The 19344-nt window shown below is 49.5% G+C and overlaps 1 protein-coding gene across 5 annotated transcripts in view; it reads left to right on the top strand.

Annotated features, from left to right (window-relative positions):
* Positions 1 to 4196, top strand: part of CWC15 (CWC15 spliceosome associated protein homolog) — a 40418-nt gene extending 36222 nt beyond the window's left edge. For all 5 annotated transcript variants that reach the window (XM_063951469.1, XM_063951468.1, XM_063951467.1 and 2 more), the window contains exon 7: positions 3873 to 4196. In XM_063951469.1, the coding sequence (XP_063807539.1) occupies positions 3873 to 4002 (130 nt within the window). In that variant the 3' untranslated portion in view covers positions 4003 to 4196. The remainder of the gene's footprint in view (positions 1 to 3872) is intronic.
* Positions 4197 to 19344: the final 15148 nt, after the last annotated feature.

The following is a 19344-nucleotide window of genomic DNA, read 5'->3' as shown; positions in this document are numbered from 1 at the left end:
GGAGGCTGTGCTAGCGGCAATTCACAAGCTGTATTCCCAGCAGGTGATAATCAAGGTGCCCCTTCTTCAACAAGGACGGGGTTACTATTCCACACTGTTTGTGGTACCGAAACTGGACGGTTCGGTGAGACCCATTTTAAATTTGAGATCCTTGAACACATACATAAAAAAATTCAAGTTCAAGATGGAATCGCTCAGGGCGGTTATTGCAAGCCTGGACGAGGGGGATTACATGGTATCCCTGGACATCAAGGATGCTTACCTGCATGTCCCCATTTACCATCCTCACCAGGAGTACCTCAGATTTGTGGTACAGGATTGCCATTACCAATTCCAGACGCTGCCGTTTGGACTGTCCACGGCACCGAGGGTGTTTACCAAGGTAATGGCGGAAATGATGATGATACTCCTTCGAAAAAAGGGAGTTTTAATTATCCCGTACTTGGACGATCTCCTAATTAAGGCGAGGTCCAAGGAGCAGTTGTTGGTAGGCGTAGCACTATCTCAGGAGGTGCTACACCAGCACGGTTGGATTCTGAATATTCCAAAATCACAGCTGGTTCCGACGACACGTCTACTGTTCCTGGCTATGATTCTGGACACAGTCCAGAAAAAAGTGTTTCTCCCGGAGGAGAAAGCCAAGGAGCTGTCATCTCTAGTCAGAGACCTCCTGAAACCAAAACAGGTGTCGGTGCATCACTGCTGTCGGTGCATCACTGCACGCGAGTCCTGGGAAAGATGGTGGCTTCTTACGAAGCAGTTCCTTTCGGCAGGTTCCATGCCAGAATCTTTCAGTGGGACCTGTTGGACCAATGGTCCGGATCGCATCTTCAGATGCATCGCCTAATAACCCTGTCTCCAAGAACCAGGGTGTCTCTGCTGTTGTGGCTGCAGAGTGCTCATCTTCTGGAGGGCCGCAGATTCGGCATACAGGACTGGGTCCTGGTGACCACGGATGCCAGCCTTCGAGGCTGGGGGGCAGTCACACAGGGAAGAAACTTCCAAGGACTATGGTCGAGTCAGGAGACTTCCCTACACATAAATATTCTAGAACTAAGGGCCATTTACAATGCCCTAAGTCAGGCAAAACCCCTGCTTCTACACCAGCCGGTACTGATCCAGTCAGACAACATCACGGCAGTCGCCCATGTAAATTGACAGGGCGGTACAAGAAGCAGGATGGCAATGGCAGAAGCCACAAGGATTCTCCGATGGGCGGAAAATCACGTACTAGCACTGTCAGCAGTGTTCATTCCGGGAGTGGACAACTGGGAAGCAGACTTTCTCAGCAGGCACGAGAGTGGGGACTTCATCCAGAAGTCTTTACACTGATTGTAAATCGGTGGGAACGGCCACAGGTGGACATGATGGCGTCCCGTCTAAACAAAAAACTAGAGAGATATTGCGCCAGGTCAAGGGACCCTCAGGCGATAGCTGTGGGTGTACCAGTCGGTTTATGTGTTCCCTCCTCTGCCTCTCATACCAAAGGTACTGAGAATAATAAGAAAACGAGGAGTAAGAACAATACTCGTGGTTCCGGATTGGCCAAGACGAGCGTGGTACCCGGAACTTCAAGAGATGATCTCAGAGGACCCATGGCCTCTGCCGCTCAGACAGGACCTGCTGCAGCAGGGGCCCTGTCTGTTCCAAGACTTACCGCGGCTGCGTTTGACGGCATGGCGGTTGAACGCCGGATCCTAAAGGAAAAGGGCATTCCGGAGGAAGTCATTCCTACGCTGATTAAAGCCAGGAAAGATGTAACTGCAAAACATCACCGCATATGGCGGAAATATGTTGCTTGGTGTGAGGCCAGAAAGGCCCCAACAGAGGAATTTCAACTGGGTTGATTTTCTGCATTTCCTACAAGCAGGAGTGACTATGGGCCTGAAATTAGGCTCCATTAAGGTACAGATCTCGGCTCTGTCGATTTTTCTTCCAGAAAGAACTAGCTTCACTACCTGAAGTTCAGACATTTGTAAAAGGAGTGCTGCATATTCAGCCCCCTTTTGTGCCTCCAGTGGCACCTTGGGATCTCAACGTGGTGTTGAGTTTCCTAAAATCACATTGGTTTGAGCCACTGAAAACAGTGGATCTAAAATATCTCACGTGGAAAGTGGTCATGTTATTGGCCTTGGCTTCGGCCAGGCGTGTATCCGAATCGGCGGCTTTGTCATGTAAAAGCCCTTATCTGATTTTCCATATGGATAGGGCAGAACTGAGGACTCGTCCCCAGTTTCTCCCTAAGGTGGTATCAGCCTTTCACTTGAACCAACCTATTGTAGTGCCTGCGGCTACTAGGGACTTGGAGGATTCCAAGTTACTGGACGTAGTCAGGGCCTTGAAAATTTATGTTTCCAGGACGGCTGGAGTCAGGAAAACTGACTCGCTATTTATCCTGTATGCACCCAACAAACTGGGTGCTCCTGCTTCTAAGCAGACTATTGCTCGCTGGATCTGTAGCACAATTCAGCTGGCGCATTCTGCGGCTGGACTGCCGCATCCTAAATCAGTAAAAGCCCACTCCACGAGGAAAGTGGGCTCATCTTGGGCGGCTGCCCGAGGGGTCTCGGCTTTACAACTTTGCCGAGCTGCTACTTGGTCAGGGGCAAACACGTTTGCTAAATTCTACAAATTTGATACCCTGGCTGAGGAGGACCTTGAGTTCTCTCATTCGGTGCTGCAGAGTCATCCGCACTCTCCCGCCCGTTTGGGAGCTTTGGTATAATCCCCATGGTCCTTACGGAGTCCCCAGCATCCACTTAGGACGTTAGAGAAAATAAGAATTTACTTACCGATAATTCTATTTCTCGTAGTCCGTAGTGGATGCTGGGCGCCCATCCCAAGTGCGGATTGTCTGCAATACTGGTACATAGTTATTGTTACCAAAAAATCGGGTTATTGCTGTAGTGAGCCATCTTTTCTAGAGGCTCCTCTGTTATCATGCTGTTAAATGGGTTTAGATCACGAGTTGTACGGTGTGATTGGTGTGGCTGGTATGAGTCTTACCCGGGATTCAAAATCCTTCCTTATTGTGTACGCTCGTCCGGGCACAGTATCCTAACTGAGGCTTGGAGGAGGGTCATAGGGGGAGGAGCCAGTGCACACCAGGTAGTTCTAAAGCTTTACTTTTGTGCCCAGTCTCCTGCGGAGCCGCTATTCCCCATGGTCCTTACGGAGTCCCCAGCATCCACTACGGACTACGAGAAATAGAATTATCGGTAAGTAAATTCTTATTATTGTTGAGCCATCTGTTGAGAGGCTCAGTTGTATTTCATACTGTTAAACTGGGTATAGTATCACGAGTTATACGGTGTGATTGGTGTGGCTGGTCTTACCCGGGATTCAAAATCCTTCCTTATTATGTCAGCTCTTCCGGGCACAGTATCCTAACTGAGGCTTGGAGGAGGGTCATAGTGGGAGGAGCCAGTGCACACCAGGTGACCTAAAGCTTTCTTTAGTTGTGCCCAGTCTCCTGCGGAGCCGCTATTCCCCATGGTCCTTTCGGAGTTCCCAGCATCCACTACGGACTACGAGAAATAGATTTACCGGTGAGTAAAATTTTATTTTTTAAAGGGTCAATCACTTACAAGGCATGGGTTTGTCTTGTAAGTAATTGCCCCTTTAAAAAAAACGCCTTGAGTCATCCTGCACAACCGCCGAACTCCGGCCCATTATTGTCAGCACATGGCTACTGTCAGTTGGCCGTCAGAGCCGGTAGATCGGGATCAGTGAGGGATCCTCTACGCAAAAGAGCAAAACTGACCCTTGTGACCGGCACTATGGCGCTCAGTGTAATGAGACGTGTGAGCGCACAGGACGCCTAAATGTGACTTACACTGCACCTGCTGACACTCTCTCTCTGTTTCTCTCAGGTGGGATGATGACGTGGTGTTTAAGAATTGCGCCAAAGGGGTCGATGAAATGAAAAAAGACAAGCGTTTTGTGAATGACACGCTGCGCTCCGAGTTCCACAAGAAGTTCATGGAGAAGTACATCAAGTAGTACAGTTTTATGTGCTCCCCTGGGAAAGCTGGGATTTATTTTATTGGTAAACTCCTCGAGCGTGGACATTATCTCGTTATGGAAGTGCTCTGGGATCTCTGGCAGCCAATTAAGTGCTCGCAGAATGTTCTGTAGCCCCCCACCGACCATGCACGTTATGAGGTTCTATGTGAATAAACATCCATTGTTTTCTAGTTTTTGTTTGTTCTTTTTAAATTTTCTAAAAACTATACCTTCATGTATCACGCGAGTAATGTATCACCGCCTCCCGCGTGTTGTATAATTATATTTAGTACATATAAGTCCCATTTAGCTTAGCAAACCAACACATCTTGTGTTAGTGATCGCATTGTAAATAGGAACTGAATTATAGCATTACGCTGCTCTTACCGCCCCTGACTACGGCTATGGGAATTCCGGATCGGTGACGGCTGCTCTGGTGCTTTTTATGTATAAAGGGTAATTGTGACACATGATGCGGAACATTGATTTATGTACCTTACTGTGGCTCAGACCCCACTCCTACATGGGCTTAGTAATTCATTTATTTCATTAAACATATTTGGAAATCTGAAACTTTTTTTTTTTTTCTTCTTAATATCCAGTTGTTGAAGCAGATCATATTCTATATTTTTTTTTATTCACTTCATCGAAAACAAGCGTTCGTCGTCGTCGTCCCCCCTTCAATACTAATGTTAAGCTGGGCATACACTATATAATTATCTGACAGACCATCTGTCCATTCTGGCTGGTTGGAATTTAGTAATGTATGGGAGCAAATGACAACTATTTGTTTCAAAACACTTGAAATCGGTTGTTCAGAGAAGTTGGTTAAATCGTCCAGCTCTCCTCTCTGGCCCTGCCGATCCACCACCCGCTCCATTGTGATTCTGCCCGTTATTGCTTCCACTTCTTATATGCTGCAGGGTGACCCTTCTGTCCATATACTAAATACCGCCTACATTTTATTCTGGTTGCAAGGAAAGGAGAAGTACAGACCTGTTGTCAGACTGGGGACCTCTGTGTACCTGCATTGCTTGGCCAGAAGGTGGGATAGAAATAGTGTTTGACTATTTTTATTTTTTTATTAATATGGTAATGATGATAATTTTTGTTTTAAAATGGGGTTTGGTATACTCCGTTTTTTGGTCTAATTGTTTTTGTTAATGAGAAGTTGTCCCAGGGCTGGGTTACGTGAGAGATTTGTGGTTGGTGTGGGGCTATATGAACGGCTGGTAATAATTGCCAGAGCCACGCTACGTATCTCCTGCTGCAGTAGGTAAGATGGATGAGGGAGGAATGAAGCTGAGAAGCGGTAAGAAACACACCTGTAAAACACTTTTCTGTGTCACTCTGGCATGGATGCTGTTTGTGCAAAAATGGGCAATGTAATATAAAAAGATATATCCTCCATCGCTACTCCCAAAAACATAAGCGCACACACGTTTCCACTTACTGTGGCAACCACTGCTGGGATGTGGCTACTCAGACGCATGGAGGTGGTCTATTTTATGGGTGTATTACAGGAGTGTCGCTGGCATGTCCCTGAACTTGTTGCAGACTCGGGCTGGAGACTCCGGGGGTCATTCCTGCAACTTTTTGTAGCCCGTGCGATCAGATAGTCACCGCCTATGGGGGGAGTGTATTTTAGCTGTGCAAGTGTGCGGACGCTTGTGCAGGGGAACTGTTCAAAAACATTTTGTGCAGTTTCTGAGTAGCTCTGAACTTAACCACTGCGATCACTTCAGCCTGTCCGGTCCCGGAATGGACGTCGGACACCCGCCCTGCAAACGCCTGGACACGCCTGCGTTTTCCTCTCCACTGCCATAAAACAGTTAGTTGCCACCCCGGAAACGCCTTCCTGCTGTCAGTCACCTTGCGATCGCTGCTGCGATCGAAATCCTCATTAGGTCAGTCACTGCCTGGCGTTCCCCGTCACCTGGCAGCGACGCGCCTGTGCATTGCGGCCGCTGCGCATTCGCAGTTCTGACCCGTTTGCACCGCTGCGAAAAACTGCAGCGTGCGAACGGGTTAGAATGACCCGCTCTGCTCTTTGTATGATGCAAGGTAGGTCCAAGTTTCCATGGTGGGTCTAATGGATGTGTCTAAATATGTGCCAGGCCAGGGCCGGTGCTAGGGTGTAAATTTTTGACCTCCCTCCCATACTTCTCGACACAAAAAAAGGGGTGTAGTCTCACAAGGAATTGACGTGGCCACACAATAGTACCACCAATTCAAATTATGCCACACAGTAGTGGCTCTTATTCACATTATGCCACACAGTAGTACCCCTTATACACATTGTCTAAAGTAATTCCCCCTACACCTTATGTCACACACAGTAATGTCCCTTACACATTATGCCACACACAGAAATTCCCTTTAAACGTTGTGGCGCTGTTTTCGAGCCCCTGCAGCCACTCCTGATTGGCTGCCAGTGTGCATGCTCCAATTGGCTCATGTCCTGCATCAGATTATGACACATTGGGACAGAACACAGATGTGGGAGACGGGGGTGGCACAGTGACTGGAACAGAACACAGAGGGGGAGTGTGTCACACAGTGACTGGGACAGAATACAGAGGAGGGTTATCATAGTGACTGGTATAGACCACAGAGGGTGGGTGACACAGTGACTTGGCAGAACACAGGGGGCTGGCACCAAGGCTGGGTCAGAACAAAAGGAGTGGTGACATGGTGACTGGGACAAAAAAAAAACCCCAAAACGGATGACACAGTAGCTGGGACTGAAGACGGGGGGTATTGGCTGATAGTGAAAGAACACGTGGGGGGGTGACACAATGGCTGGGACAAAACACAGAGGGGTGTGACACAGTGACAGAACATGGGGGGGGCAGGTGACACAGTGACAGCACAGGGTGTGGTGACACATTGAGTTGGCAGAACATTGGGGCTTGAGACAGAACACAGAATTACTAATAAGTCCCTTGTGATCTCACCTCCCGGAACCTAAATGGATGCCTGCGTCCCACTCTTCGCTGCTGCTGCCTCCTCAATCCGATGCATGTTGAAGTACAGACTGGCGTGGTAACCTAGATCCCGGAGTCTCTGTGGTTATGCTAACCAACCTGCTTGCACCCCCATGCCCTCCACTGCCCAGTGACCTGAAGTGAAGTGAAGTGAAGCGCAGTGCTCAAAGCAGCGACCGCCCGCTGGGGATGCCGTGTTTGTGGCTCCGGCGCTGCCTGTCTTTGCCCACAGCAGCCACAGTGCTGCCTTGCATAGCTGGTCACTGGGCCGGAGAGCACGGCTGTGATGACTCCGGGGCTTACTGGCCTCTGCAATATGAGGTGCTGCGGGGCAACGGGGGAACAGCTTGTTGCAGTCTTGTAACGAGGGTGAGGGGGGGAGACTGATGCTGCACCGTATCCACACACACAGCTGCTGGCGCCGCTACCTGTCATAAAGTGTGACAGGCACAGCAGCAACGGTCTTGTACAGCACAGGTTTGCAGAGCAGGGAGAGCACCTCTGCATCCTGGCACCTCCCTGCTTTGCATCGCCTTGCTGAGCGGGTCACGTCGGCTCTGCACCAGGCTGTATTACAGAATCTGCAGATGTTCAAAGTGAGCGTCTCAGTCCTTGCAGTCAGAGGCACAGCTGTACACCAGGGGAAGGGCTGATACCAGCATTAGCACTATGGGACAACATGCTACAGTGGTCGCAGCAGGACTCCGAATCAGCTCCTAAGTGTTCCCAGTCCTGCTCCAAGACACCGCCCAGCTTGAATTAGCTGCTGTTGCCCCCAGCCCTCTTCCTAGGGTCTAAATTCAGTAAAATACCAAGTCACAAATACAGTGCGATCTGGCCATGCTGTGGAATGGAGAAACACAAGCAGAACTCACAGAGGGTATCACCGGAAGTCTGCAACATGGCCTGTTCTCACAAGGGTCTGTTCCTGCTTACTTACTCTAAGTTTTTTCTGTTGCAATAATCTGTTTTCAAAGTAGCAATTCCTCAGAGCCTTTTTCTCTTCACATAAGTACCTTTCACACTGTTATTTTTCTTCGCATTCCTCCTACAAGTCATTATCTCCTTTTCCAAAATCTCCCTGAGGGGAAACAAATATGGCTGCCAGTCACACTCCATTGTATTCATACTTTTCATATATGCGTCCACTCCAAAGCTGAGCTGGGACTTTTGTGATGACTGGAATCTTGAAAATTCTTTCTCTTTCCAGTTTGATTTGTTGGAGAGATAAGTAGTCTTGCTGACTGTGTAGTTTACACTGTATGGGGTATATGCAATTGCGGTCGAATTGCCGCAAATGTCGAAAAACGGGCCATTTTCGACACAAAAAACATGTCGAATTGGATTCGACAATGCAATACAGTACTTTTCGACAAAAAAACGGACGTTTCAAATTCGACTTTTTCAAATTCGACATTTCTCAAATTCGACATGTCTGCACTGTTAAAAATGCGGCTTTTCGACAAAAGTTTATTCAATTGAAGTTTGTCGATTCAACAACCGTGCTTTTCGACAGTTAATTCGTCCATTTCATTCCGCCTCACTTTGCTGGCGGAATGTAATAAAAAAAATTTAAAACATGTTTTTTTTTTGTGTTTTTTTTTATTGCTAATATCATATCTATATTAGAAGGGATTATGTACTTGGTTTGTCTATTAGGAGACACAAGTATTATTTATAGATTTTTTTAAAATAATATTTTTTTTTTTCACTGACTAAAATGAGAGAGCATGGTTTTTAGTGGGAAGGGGTCAGAATGTTAAAATCAGGAAAAAAAATGCTTAGGGTCCCCCCTCCTAAGCATAACCAGCCTCGGGCTCTTTGAGCCGGTCCTGGTTGCAAAAATACGGGGGGGAAAGTGACAGGGGATCCCCCGTATTTTAACAACCAGCACCGGGCTCTGCACCTGGTCCTGGTCCAAAAAATATGGGGGACAAAAAGCGTAGGGGTCCCCCGTATTTTTTGTACCAGCACCGGGCTCCACTAGCTGGACAGATAATGCCACAGCCGGGGGACACTTTTATACCGCTCCCTGCGGCCGTGGCATTAAATACCCAACTAGTCACCCCTGGCCGGGGTACCCTGGAGGAGTGGGGACCCCTTAAATCAAGGGGTGTCCCCCCCAGCCACCCAAGGGCCAGGGGTGAAGCCCGAGGCTGTCCCCCCCCCATCCATTGACTGCGGATGGGGGGCTGATAGCCTTGTTGAAAATGAAAGAATATTGTTTTTTTGCAGAAGAACTACAAGGTCCCAGCAAGCCTCCCCCGCAAGCTGGTACTTGGAGAACCACAATGACCAGCATACGGGGGTAAAACGGGCCCGCTGGTACCTGTAGTTCTTCTGCAAAAAAAATACCCAAATAAAAACAGGACACGGACACCTTGAAAGTAAAACTTTATTACATACATGCCGACACATACATACTTACCTATGTTGACACGCCGACTCTGTCCACGTCTCCAATGTCGACGACAATCCGGGGTACCTGAAAATAAAATTATACTCCCCTAAATCCAGTGTCCAGTGATATTTGTAATCCAAGTACTTGGCAAAAAAAACAAAACGCATACCCGATCCACGAACTGAAAGGGGTCCCATGTTTACACATTGGACCCCTTTCCCCGAATGCAGAGATCCCCCGTGACTGCTGTCACAGAGGGTCCCTTTAGCCAATCAGGGAGCGCCACGTCGTGGCACTCTCCTGATTGCCTGTGCGCGTCTGAGGTGTCAGACGCGCATCGCACAGCTCCTCCATTGTGTCAACATAGGTTTTTTTTTTGCAGAAGAACTACAGGTACCAGCGGGCCCGTTCCCCCCCGCATGCTGGTACTTGTGGTTCTCCAAGTACCAGCTTGCGGGGGAGGCTTGCTGGGACTTGTAGTTCTTCTGCAAAAAAACAATATTCTTTCATTTTCAACAAGGCTATCACCCCCCCCCATCCGCAGTCCATGGATGGGGGGGACAGCCTCGGGCTTCATCCCTGGCCCTTGGGTTGCTGGGGGGGGGACCCCTTGATTTAAGGGATCCCCACTCCTCCAGGGTACCCAAGCCAGGGGTGACTAGTTGGGTATTTAATGCCACGGCCGCAGGGAGCGGTATAAAAGTGTCCCCCGGCTGTGGCATTATCTGTCCAGCTAGTGGAGCCCGGTGCTGGTACAAAAAATACGGGGGACCCCTACGCTTTTTGTCCCCCGTATTTTTGGCACCAGGACCAGGCGCAGAGCATGGTGCTGGTTATTAAAATACGGGGGATCCCCTGTCATTTCCCCCCCCCCGTATTTTTGCAAACAGGACCGGCTCAAAGAGCCCGAGGCTGGTTATGCTTAGGAGGGGGGACCCCACGCATTTTTCCCCCGTGTTTTTTAACCATTTCTGCGCAGTCGGAAAAGTCGAATCCAGGACGCACTTATCCGTCAATTCCTCCGTTTTTCGACACTGGGACTGTCGAATCCGTTTTGTATTGAATATGTCGAATTCCGGCACCCCCCGGCCGGAATTCGACTGTCGAATTGTATCGAATTTAAAAACGGTCGAATTCTAGCCGGAATTCGACCGCAATTGTATATACCCCTACATCTTTAACTGTGTACTGACTTCTTTCCCTGTTTCATTATACCTTTCTCTTTTACCTCCTAAAACTTTCTTTTGCTCCCCTATAATTAATTTTTCCTTTTTGAACTCATAAAACTTTCCTTTGCTCTTCTCTCACTCATTTCTCTAATTTTCCTTTGCTTCCTTCCTTTACCTATTCATGGCAAGTAGGCCTAGACGCACTGCAGGGGCACCTGCGCGCTATGGGGACGCCGCCATAGGTCCTGTGTTGCCCCTGGGGTGTCCTCTGGGAGCCAGGCCTCTTCCTCAGTAGGTAGTGGTTCATGGGGCAAGGGGTCTGGTAGGCGTCACAGGAAGAGACGCAGGCATAGGGGGTCAGATTCTTCCTTGGCTTCCACGTCGTCATCGGATGGGTCTTCTTCCCACAGTGGGGTATACAAGGTTAAGAAGAAGAGGAGGAGGCGGCGGTCTCGCAGATCTCCCACCTCCGACTCTTCTCAGGTGTCCATAGAGTCGGACACTGCTGTGCCAGGGATAGGATAAGGAATGGGCGTTATATCAATATCTTTGCCCTCACGAGCGACAATAGGAGAGTGTTGCTGGCAGCTAGGAGGAAAGGCTCAGGTAGCGAGGATGCTTTTCGGGTCCATCATAATTGGGTGCGGGGCATGTTAATTTTTTTCGGCATGATATTTGGAGACGCGGCCTGACGAGGCTATAAATTTGGTATGTTGCCAGTACTTGATTCATCATCTGTTTTCCTCATACAAGGGTTTCGCTTGGTGAAAATACGATGAGGATTTCAGGCGCAAGTAGCACGGTCGGTAGATTTGATTTTGGTAAGAAGGTATGTTGAAACCACTCAGGCTACGGATGCGTCTAGCAAAGGGGGTGTTAAGAGCTGGTTCAGACAGTGTGAATCGGCCCTATGGGAACCGATCGGGATCCTCTCTTCTCATCCGAAGGGTTGGCTTGCTTAGTTCCTCACGGATATTAGTGGGAGATAATAAAACACAGAAGACCAATATAGTGTAGTTTGTTCCTCCAATCCTGCGACCCAGACTCATTCAAGTGGTCCTGGCCCCCCACACCAACGCGTTTCAACAGAGTGTCTTTTTCTTTTGGAGGAACCAAACAAGCCACCCTTCGGATGAGAAGATCCTCAGAAGTCCATGCAGATACAAGAACCTAAAGATACCTTTATGTGAGGAGAACGCCACGTGTGAACGGGAGTACGGTATGCCTACCACTACCTCCAACTACTAAATTAAAGAATAGAAGGAAGAAGTTGATCTGAACAGACTCATCCCAGTCCATCTCCAGCAAAGAGATCCTTTTTTGAACTTCATTCTAGAATTACTCCATCCTACTACTTTTTCACCACCGATGAGCGCAGAAGACATGTTCAAAATCGCTTTGCAATTGTTTACCGATGCAGTGGGGGCCTTAGGGTTTGGGGCCTACTTTGCCGGTGGATGGTGTGCTGACCTGAGGAATGGGTGCGGTGCCGGGTGATAGGGAATATGCTTCTTCTTGAAGTGTTTCCTATCATGGTGGCATTGGAATTGTGGTGCAGCGAGCTGCGGAACCGCAAGGTTATCTTTTGGTGTGATGATCTTGGCGTGGTCTTCGCCATAAATTAGCAGAAAACCACTTCCCTCCCAGTTTTCGGGTTTTGGTGCAAATTGTGCTAAAATGTTTGGTGAACATCATTACGTTGCAAGCCAAGCATATTCCCGGTGTGCATAATGAAATTGCTGAAGCCCTTTCTCATTTTGAATGGGAGCATTTTAGGCTGCTTGCGCCTTTGGCGCACACCTCAGGTGATGTTTGTCCATTTTATGTGTGGCAGATCGTTCACCAGGAATGGAGGAACTAGCCCATAGATCCTTGGCGCCTGCAACATTTGCCACATATTTGGTTTCCTGGGAGCAATGGACGCGGTTCATAGTGGTGACGGGCAACAGAGGTAAGAGTTTGAAAAAGTTAATTCTTGTCTTTGTATGGCGCTTTTATGCCACCCGGAAATCGCGCGCCTACGCTGGTCGGGTTCTAGCTGGCATATCGTATTTTTTACGCCTTCACGGGGAAAGAGACATCACCAAGTCCTTCTTCCTGACTTGAATGTTCAAAGGATGGGCCAGGGTGGTTCCACCTTTGCCTGACAAAAAGCGGCTGATTGACGGTCATTTGTTGAAGAGGATATTTCAGTCGTTGAGGAGCATTTGCTCTTCTGACTATGAAGTTCAACTCTTCTGATTGGCCTTTGTGATGGCCTTCAATGGTGCGTTTAGGGTGGGCAAACTGGTGTCGGCATCTAGAACAGCAGCGTCGCCCATGCCGGTGGGCCATGTCGACGCACGTCCCGATGGCTTATGGTGTAGGATACAGCATTCTAGGACGACGTAGTTGCCGGGGGTTATTGGGTCCGGATGGGTCGCTGCCGCGAATGCCGCATTTGTTCGGTGGTTGCGGCTGGGGCATATTGGACCTGCGTCCACCGTTGCACAATGGGTGGCTCATTCATTTGGATGGTTCACCCCTTACTAGTTATCAATTCCGGTCGGTTTTGAAACGATGAATTCTGCATTTGGGTCTTTCACCGGACGACTATGGGACAAACTCAACCGCATCAGTGCTGCTGGTCCGAGGTCGATATCCGGGCACTGGGTAGGTGGAGGTTTGGTACGTTTTGACGCTACATCAGACCTTTTCCTGGCAGTGTGCGCCTTTGAGGATTTAGCCGCTCGCTGTTTATCGAGGGCCTCGAGGAATTTTTTGTTTTACCGTCAGTTTTTATTATGGTTTCTATTGGCTGGTGGAAGTTTTGTGTTTTTGTTTTTTTTTTAACCTCAGGTCAAGCTGGGTGGGCCTAGTCGCACAAATAGCCTGAATAATGGTGGAGGACCAAAAATCTACTTTGTAACACGGGCAAGAATGGAATTGGCAGATTTACTAAAAGTCGATTGAAAAACTGCACGATGACGGGAAACTCATCCGTGTGGCAGGTTAGTTTGGACAACAGCTCACAGAGCACTGGGCATGCCCCCACATGTGGCTCACGATAACAAAACCTCCAGTGAGGCCACGCCCTTAGCCACGAGGTCACAGCCCCTAATTTCAGGCATGCACCTTCAGCGCGCAGTTGTCCCTCCTCCAGCCTGGACAAAGATGGGAGGTATGTTACTAACCTTCCTCTCATTTTGGGCACAGTGAGGATGGTATAAGGACAATTTGCTTGTATCATCATATGTGTGGCCAGAGTTAGGATGCAGAACGTTATCCAGTGCTTATTATTGTTATTCTTTATTTATATGGCACTACAGTTCCTTACTGGGAACTGTACAGAATACGGTCCAGTTAGAAGCAGATTAAGGGGGAGATGAATCAAAGATTGGAGAGAGATAAAGTACCAACCAATCAGCTCCTACCTGTTATTTTGCAGGCTGTCTTTGAAAAAATGATAGGAGCTGATTGGTACTTTTATCTCTCTCCAACTTTGCTAAATCTTCCCCTAAATCCCACCGTGTTCCCAGTATGCCACTGGCCCCCTCTCCCACCATCCTAAGCAATAACTCCCATGTACTGGTAACATCCATATGTCACAGGAATACACCTCGCAAATCCTCCTGCGTTCTCAGCAGCGGTTACTCTCTGTAATGGGGGGATTACTCCAGAGGAGTGAAGCAGTTTGTCTCACACTGTTTGCACGTTGCTCTGATTAGTGCAGGCGGATAAATGGGGCTTTGTGAACCGGTAATGATACCTGTCTGTGATTACTTTAAAGGGAGATTCATTTTCACATCTAATTCTCAGGCAACAAAATATCAGCGTTGGCACAACTGTAGTGTTTAGGGCCGTATTCAATTGCTGTCGGAAGCTGCCGTCTTGTCGGAAAGACAGCAGCTCCCGACAGATTTCTGTCGAAAGGGGATCCAACCTATTCAAAGTGGGAATTTTTTTTCCGTCAAGTCGGGAATTCCCGACCTGTCGGAAAACATGTGGATCGGAGGGGGGAGGCGCTCCTTACTCCCGGCAGCGCCACCCCCCACCGCCGCTGACATGTCCCCACACCACCAGCTGCCGCAGTCAGTTCCCCCTGCCGCTGCATTCAGCTCCCGCCCCGCTGCAGCCGCAGTCAGCTTCGCCACCCGCCGCCACTGTCAGCGCACAGGGGGATAGGTGTCATCTGGGGGGTCCCCTGCTACCTGATGAAGGGCAGATGCTCCAGCCTGGGGAGGAAGAGCCGTGCTGCTGCTCACCCTAGCGCACGGCGCAAGGGTCAGCAGCAGCAGCAGCACGGAAGATGTGGACACCTGGCCGGCGAGGAGGGGAGCAGCAGCGGGGATCAGGGTGAGCAGCAGTGGCCAAATCCGACAGTCGGATTTGGGAGCATATTGAATAGGTCATTGTCGGATCCTTTCCGACAATGCTTGTCGGAAAGGATCCAACACTTATTGATTATACCCCTTAGAGTTTAATCTCTCCGCTAATAGAGAAAATACTGTATTGTATTATTTTACCTTCAGTAGATGTCAGAACATCTCCGGTCAGAAACGTGATCAGATTTTGGTCACCACATTCAGTCAGGGGTTGCCATATGTTTGCGCATGTCCATCCCACAGGCACTGACATTAATGGGCCACTCTGGCTATTTGTGGGTGCTGCTTAATTGACATTCTTATATTGTTTCTGAAAATGGGTGAGAGCGGGAGAGCAGAGGTCACTGCGTCACCTCACACAACCCACGACGGCAGCGTAATGCTCAGACAGGAGGCTTGGTGAAAGTTTTCCTAATAACCTTTATATAAGAACCGGTGAGCATGTGCCTGAGGAAGATGAGGTAGATAAAGACATCCGTATTGTTAGGCTGACCATATGATCTCTTTATACCGGGACAGACTGTTTTTCACGGTCTGTCCCGCTGTCCCACCCGCGGGACACAGTCTCCTGCGGTGGGGGGGTGTTGGGAGATCCCCCCTGTCTCTTGCTGCTCTGAGAAGAGCTGCGGTGAATAGATGCTTATGTGCATGCGTCTTTTCCCGGCAGAGAGGGACAGGGGCATGACCAGCAGCTCACTGAGTGCTCTTCATGCCCCCATAGAGACAAAAACAGGAAAGAGACACGATCGCAGGCCACGCCCCTACCAACAAGGCCACATCCCACCCACAAATCCACACCCCCTAATTTTGTACACGCGAGAGTCTCCCTGTTTAACAAAATGAGAAGTTGGGAGGTATGCCAACAGTCCAGGTTTTAAGGATATTCATGATCACAGATGGTTAAATCAAAATGACAGGGGTACTAAACAGTGCTAAATCATAGACACTCTTAAAACCTGGACCGTTAGGGTGCCCTGAGGACTGAGTTTGGGAACCACTGGTATAATCTATTCGATTACCTAGATCAGGTTTTCTCAACCACGAACAGTCCAGATAGTGCTATCCATGCTTGAGCCCAGGTGACTTAATTAGAACCTCAGTTATTTTGATTTAACCATCTGTGCTAAAGCCTGCACTGGCATGAAATCCCGCACTTCCTGCTTCTCGTAGGCTATTACATTTAGCCCGTACTCTTTGTTCTGTGTCCAAATAGCAGCGGCTGAACTGGGGCAAAGCTCTGATTGCAGTGGGACTGCTGGGCCGTCCCCAGCTAGTAGCGTCCGCAGGGCAGCGGGACTGCTGTGTCGTCCCCAGCTAGTAGCGCCCCCGGGCAGCGGGAATGCTGTGCCTCTCCAAGCTAGTAGCACCCCCAGGGCAGCGGGACTGCTGTGCCTCCCCCAGCTAGTGTCACCCCCAGGCCAGTGGGCCTGCTGTGCCTCCCCCAGCTAGTGTCACCCCCGGGGTAGCGGGACTGCTGTGCTGCCCCCAGCTAGTAGCACCCCCAGGGCAGCAGGACTGCTGTGCCACCCCCAGCTACTGGCGCCCCCAGGGCAGTGGGAATGCTGTGCCTCTCCAAGCTAGTAGCACCCCCAGGGCAGCGGGACTGCTGTGCCTTCCCCAGCTAGTGTCACCCCCGGGCCAGTGGGCCTGCTGTGCCTCCCCCAACTAGTGTCACCCCCGGGGCAGCGGGACTGCTGTGCTGCCCCCAGCTAGTAGCGCCCCCAGGGCAGCGGGGATGCTGCTCCTCCCCAAGCTAGTAGTGCCCCCGGGGCAGTGGGACTACTGTGCTGCCCCCAGCTTGTAGCGCCCCCGGGGCAGCGGGACTGCTGTGCTGCACCAGCTAGTAGCGCCCCCGGGTCAGTGGGACTGCTGTGCTGCCCCCAGCTAGTAGCGCCCCCGTGGCAGTGGGACTGCTGTGCTGCCCCCAGCTTGTAGTGCCCCCGGGGCAGCGGTGCTGCTGTGCCGCCCCCAGCTAGGCCCGTGCCTAGTCTACAAATAGAACTTCCTATAGATGATGAACTTAGGTGCAGGTCAATACGTGCCTAACATGTGCCACGTGATCAGAAAAAGGGAATTTGAATGAAGATCCCATTAACGTGTGTACAGGTGGTGCACCCCAGGCACTTGTAGCATCCCGGGGCTTTAGTTAAAAAAGTCGATGATAGTGGACTCTTCAAGTTGGTAATATTGGCATGTACTATGCTGTCCTTAATATTCCTCCCTCTCATGAAACAGGACATAGGTCTCTTGTTTCTAAAGCACCTCAGGTTTCCACCAATGAGAACCTGTGCAGGTGTGCGATCACGTGTAGCAGAGCGGTACAAACTGCTTTTGTGCAGTCTCTGCGTAGCCCAGGACTTACTCAGCCGCTGGAATCGCTTCTGCCTGTCCGGGACCGGAATTGACGTCAGACCCCCCCCCCCTTTAAACACATGGACATACCTGCATTTTTCCAGACACTCCCTGAAAATGGTCATTTGTCACCCACAAATGCCTTCTTCTTGTCAATCACTGTGCGATCACCCGTGTGTTGGTTTTTTTTGCACCAACCCACCGCAATGCCCTGATGCCCTGTTCAGTCGTCCAACATGCTTGAGCATTGCGGTACATATGCATGCGCAGTTCAGACCTGATCGCGGGCTGTGAGAAAACGCAGCCTAGCGATCAACTCTGAATTACCCCCTAAATAAGATGTTTTACTTTCAATTCAGGTAGCAACAAATGTGAGCTAAGTCATGCTAACACCTTATTGGATCCATTTTGTGGTATTACAACACCTGATTGGCTCCCAGAACAATCACTCCTATTGGTCAGTTTTGACTTGAAGAAATCCCCTCTCTTCACATATAATCTTCAAAATAATGCAGTTATATGCAATTAAACCCTAAAAACACACATTTTCAAAAAGTTTTCCACAATTTTGCCCACTAGTGTAAATGTATATATATAGTCATTAAGTCCTGGAGTGCCGTGCCTGTTCTGAAGGGAAACTGTTCTGAACTACTGCATATATGAATAATTTAGCAAAGGCACACAGGCGGGTGACTTTTTGAGTGCCGGATTCGTACCAGACTATATATATATATATACACATTTTTATTAAACAGCCCAGCACTCCACTCCTTTAAGTAATTGCTCTGGTGCCCTCTGGTATAGATGGATATGTAGCAGGCAGCGGCACTTGGAGGTTTTTCAAAGTCTCAATTTATTAAGACATCAAACAGTGCAGCAGCCGATGGTTTGGGACTTCCACATATTGTTCTGCTCAAACTAAGATATGTTCTTTTGGTGGGGGAAGGGGGAGTCAAGAGAAAACGTTCGCCCTTGCCTCCGCTCGGTCTAGAACTGGCCCTGGGCATGCTGACACTGAACGGCAGACTGCAGGAAGCAGGTTGGTATGAAACACTAATGGAATGTGGGGAGACAGATGATGAAGGTCTCACTGGGCTTCTTACACTGCAGTCTGCATGATAGCTGCTGCCATCCATGAAGGTGACACTGGCAGCATGTCTGGGAAGGAGGTGGTAATGGTCGAGGTGGTTCCAGTCATGGAGGAGTGGGTGAAAGTTATGGCGGTGGATGCCATGAAGGTAGATGAGGATGTGCTGGTGGGTGCTTGGTATCTTGTATCACCCTTCTCATTCTTCTCAATATCTAAGAGAATAAGACAAAGAAGGAGACATCATTTTAGTATTCAGTTTTCTCTGACGTCCTAGTGGATGCTGGGAACTCTGTAAGGACCATGGGGAATAGACGGGCTCCGCAGGAGACTGGGCACTCTAATAGAAAGATTAGGTACTATCTGGTGTGCACTGGCTCCTCCCTCTATGCCCCTCCTCCAGACCTCAGTTAGAATCTGTGCCCGGCCAGAGCTGGGTGCTCCTAGTGGGCTCTCCTGAGCTTGCTAGAAAAGAAAGTATTTGTTAGGTTTTTTATTTTCAGTGAGATCTGCTGGCAACAGACTCACTGCTACGTGGGACTGAGGGGAGAGAAGCAAACCTACCTGCTTGCAGCTAGCTTGTGCTTCTTAGGCTACTGGACACCATTAGCTCCAGAGGGTTCGAACACAGGGCCTGACCTCGATCGTCCGTTCCTGGAGCCGCGCCGCAGTCCCCCTTGCAGAGCCAGAAGACAGAAGAGAAGCGATGAAATCGGCGGCAGAAGACTCCTGTCTTCATTAAGGTAGCGCACAGCACCGCAGCTGTGCGCCATTGCTCCCACAGCACACCACACACTCCGGTCACTGTAGGGTGCAGGGCGCTGGGGGGGGGGGGCGCCCTGGGCAGCAATTATAATACCTTTTGGCACTTAAAATACACATAATACAGTCTGAAAACTGTATATGTGTAAAAAACCCCGCCATTAAGTTACATAAAACGCGGGACAGAAGCCTGCCGCTGAGGGGGCGGGGCCTTCTT

The sequence above is a fragment of the Pseudophryne corroboree genome, chromosome 2 (genome assembly GCF_028390025.1).
Source record: "Pseudophryne corroboree isolate aPseCor3 chromosome 2, aPseCor3.hap2, whole genome shotgun sequence".
Lineage (NCBI taxonomy): Eukaryota > Metazoa > Chordata > Amphibia > Anura > Myobatrachidae > Pseudophryne > Pseudophryne corroboree.
The sequence above is the reverse complement of the archived record's forward strand: the minus strand, read 5'-3'. Positions and strand labels throughout refer to the sequence as shown.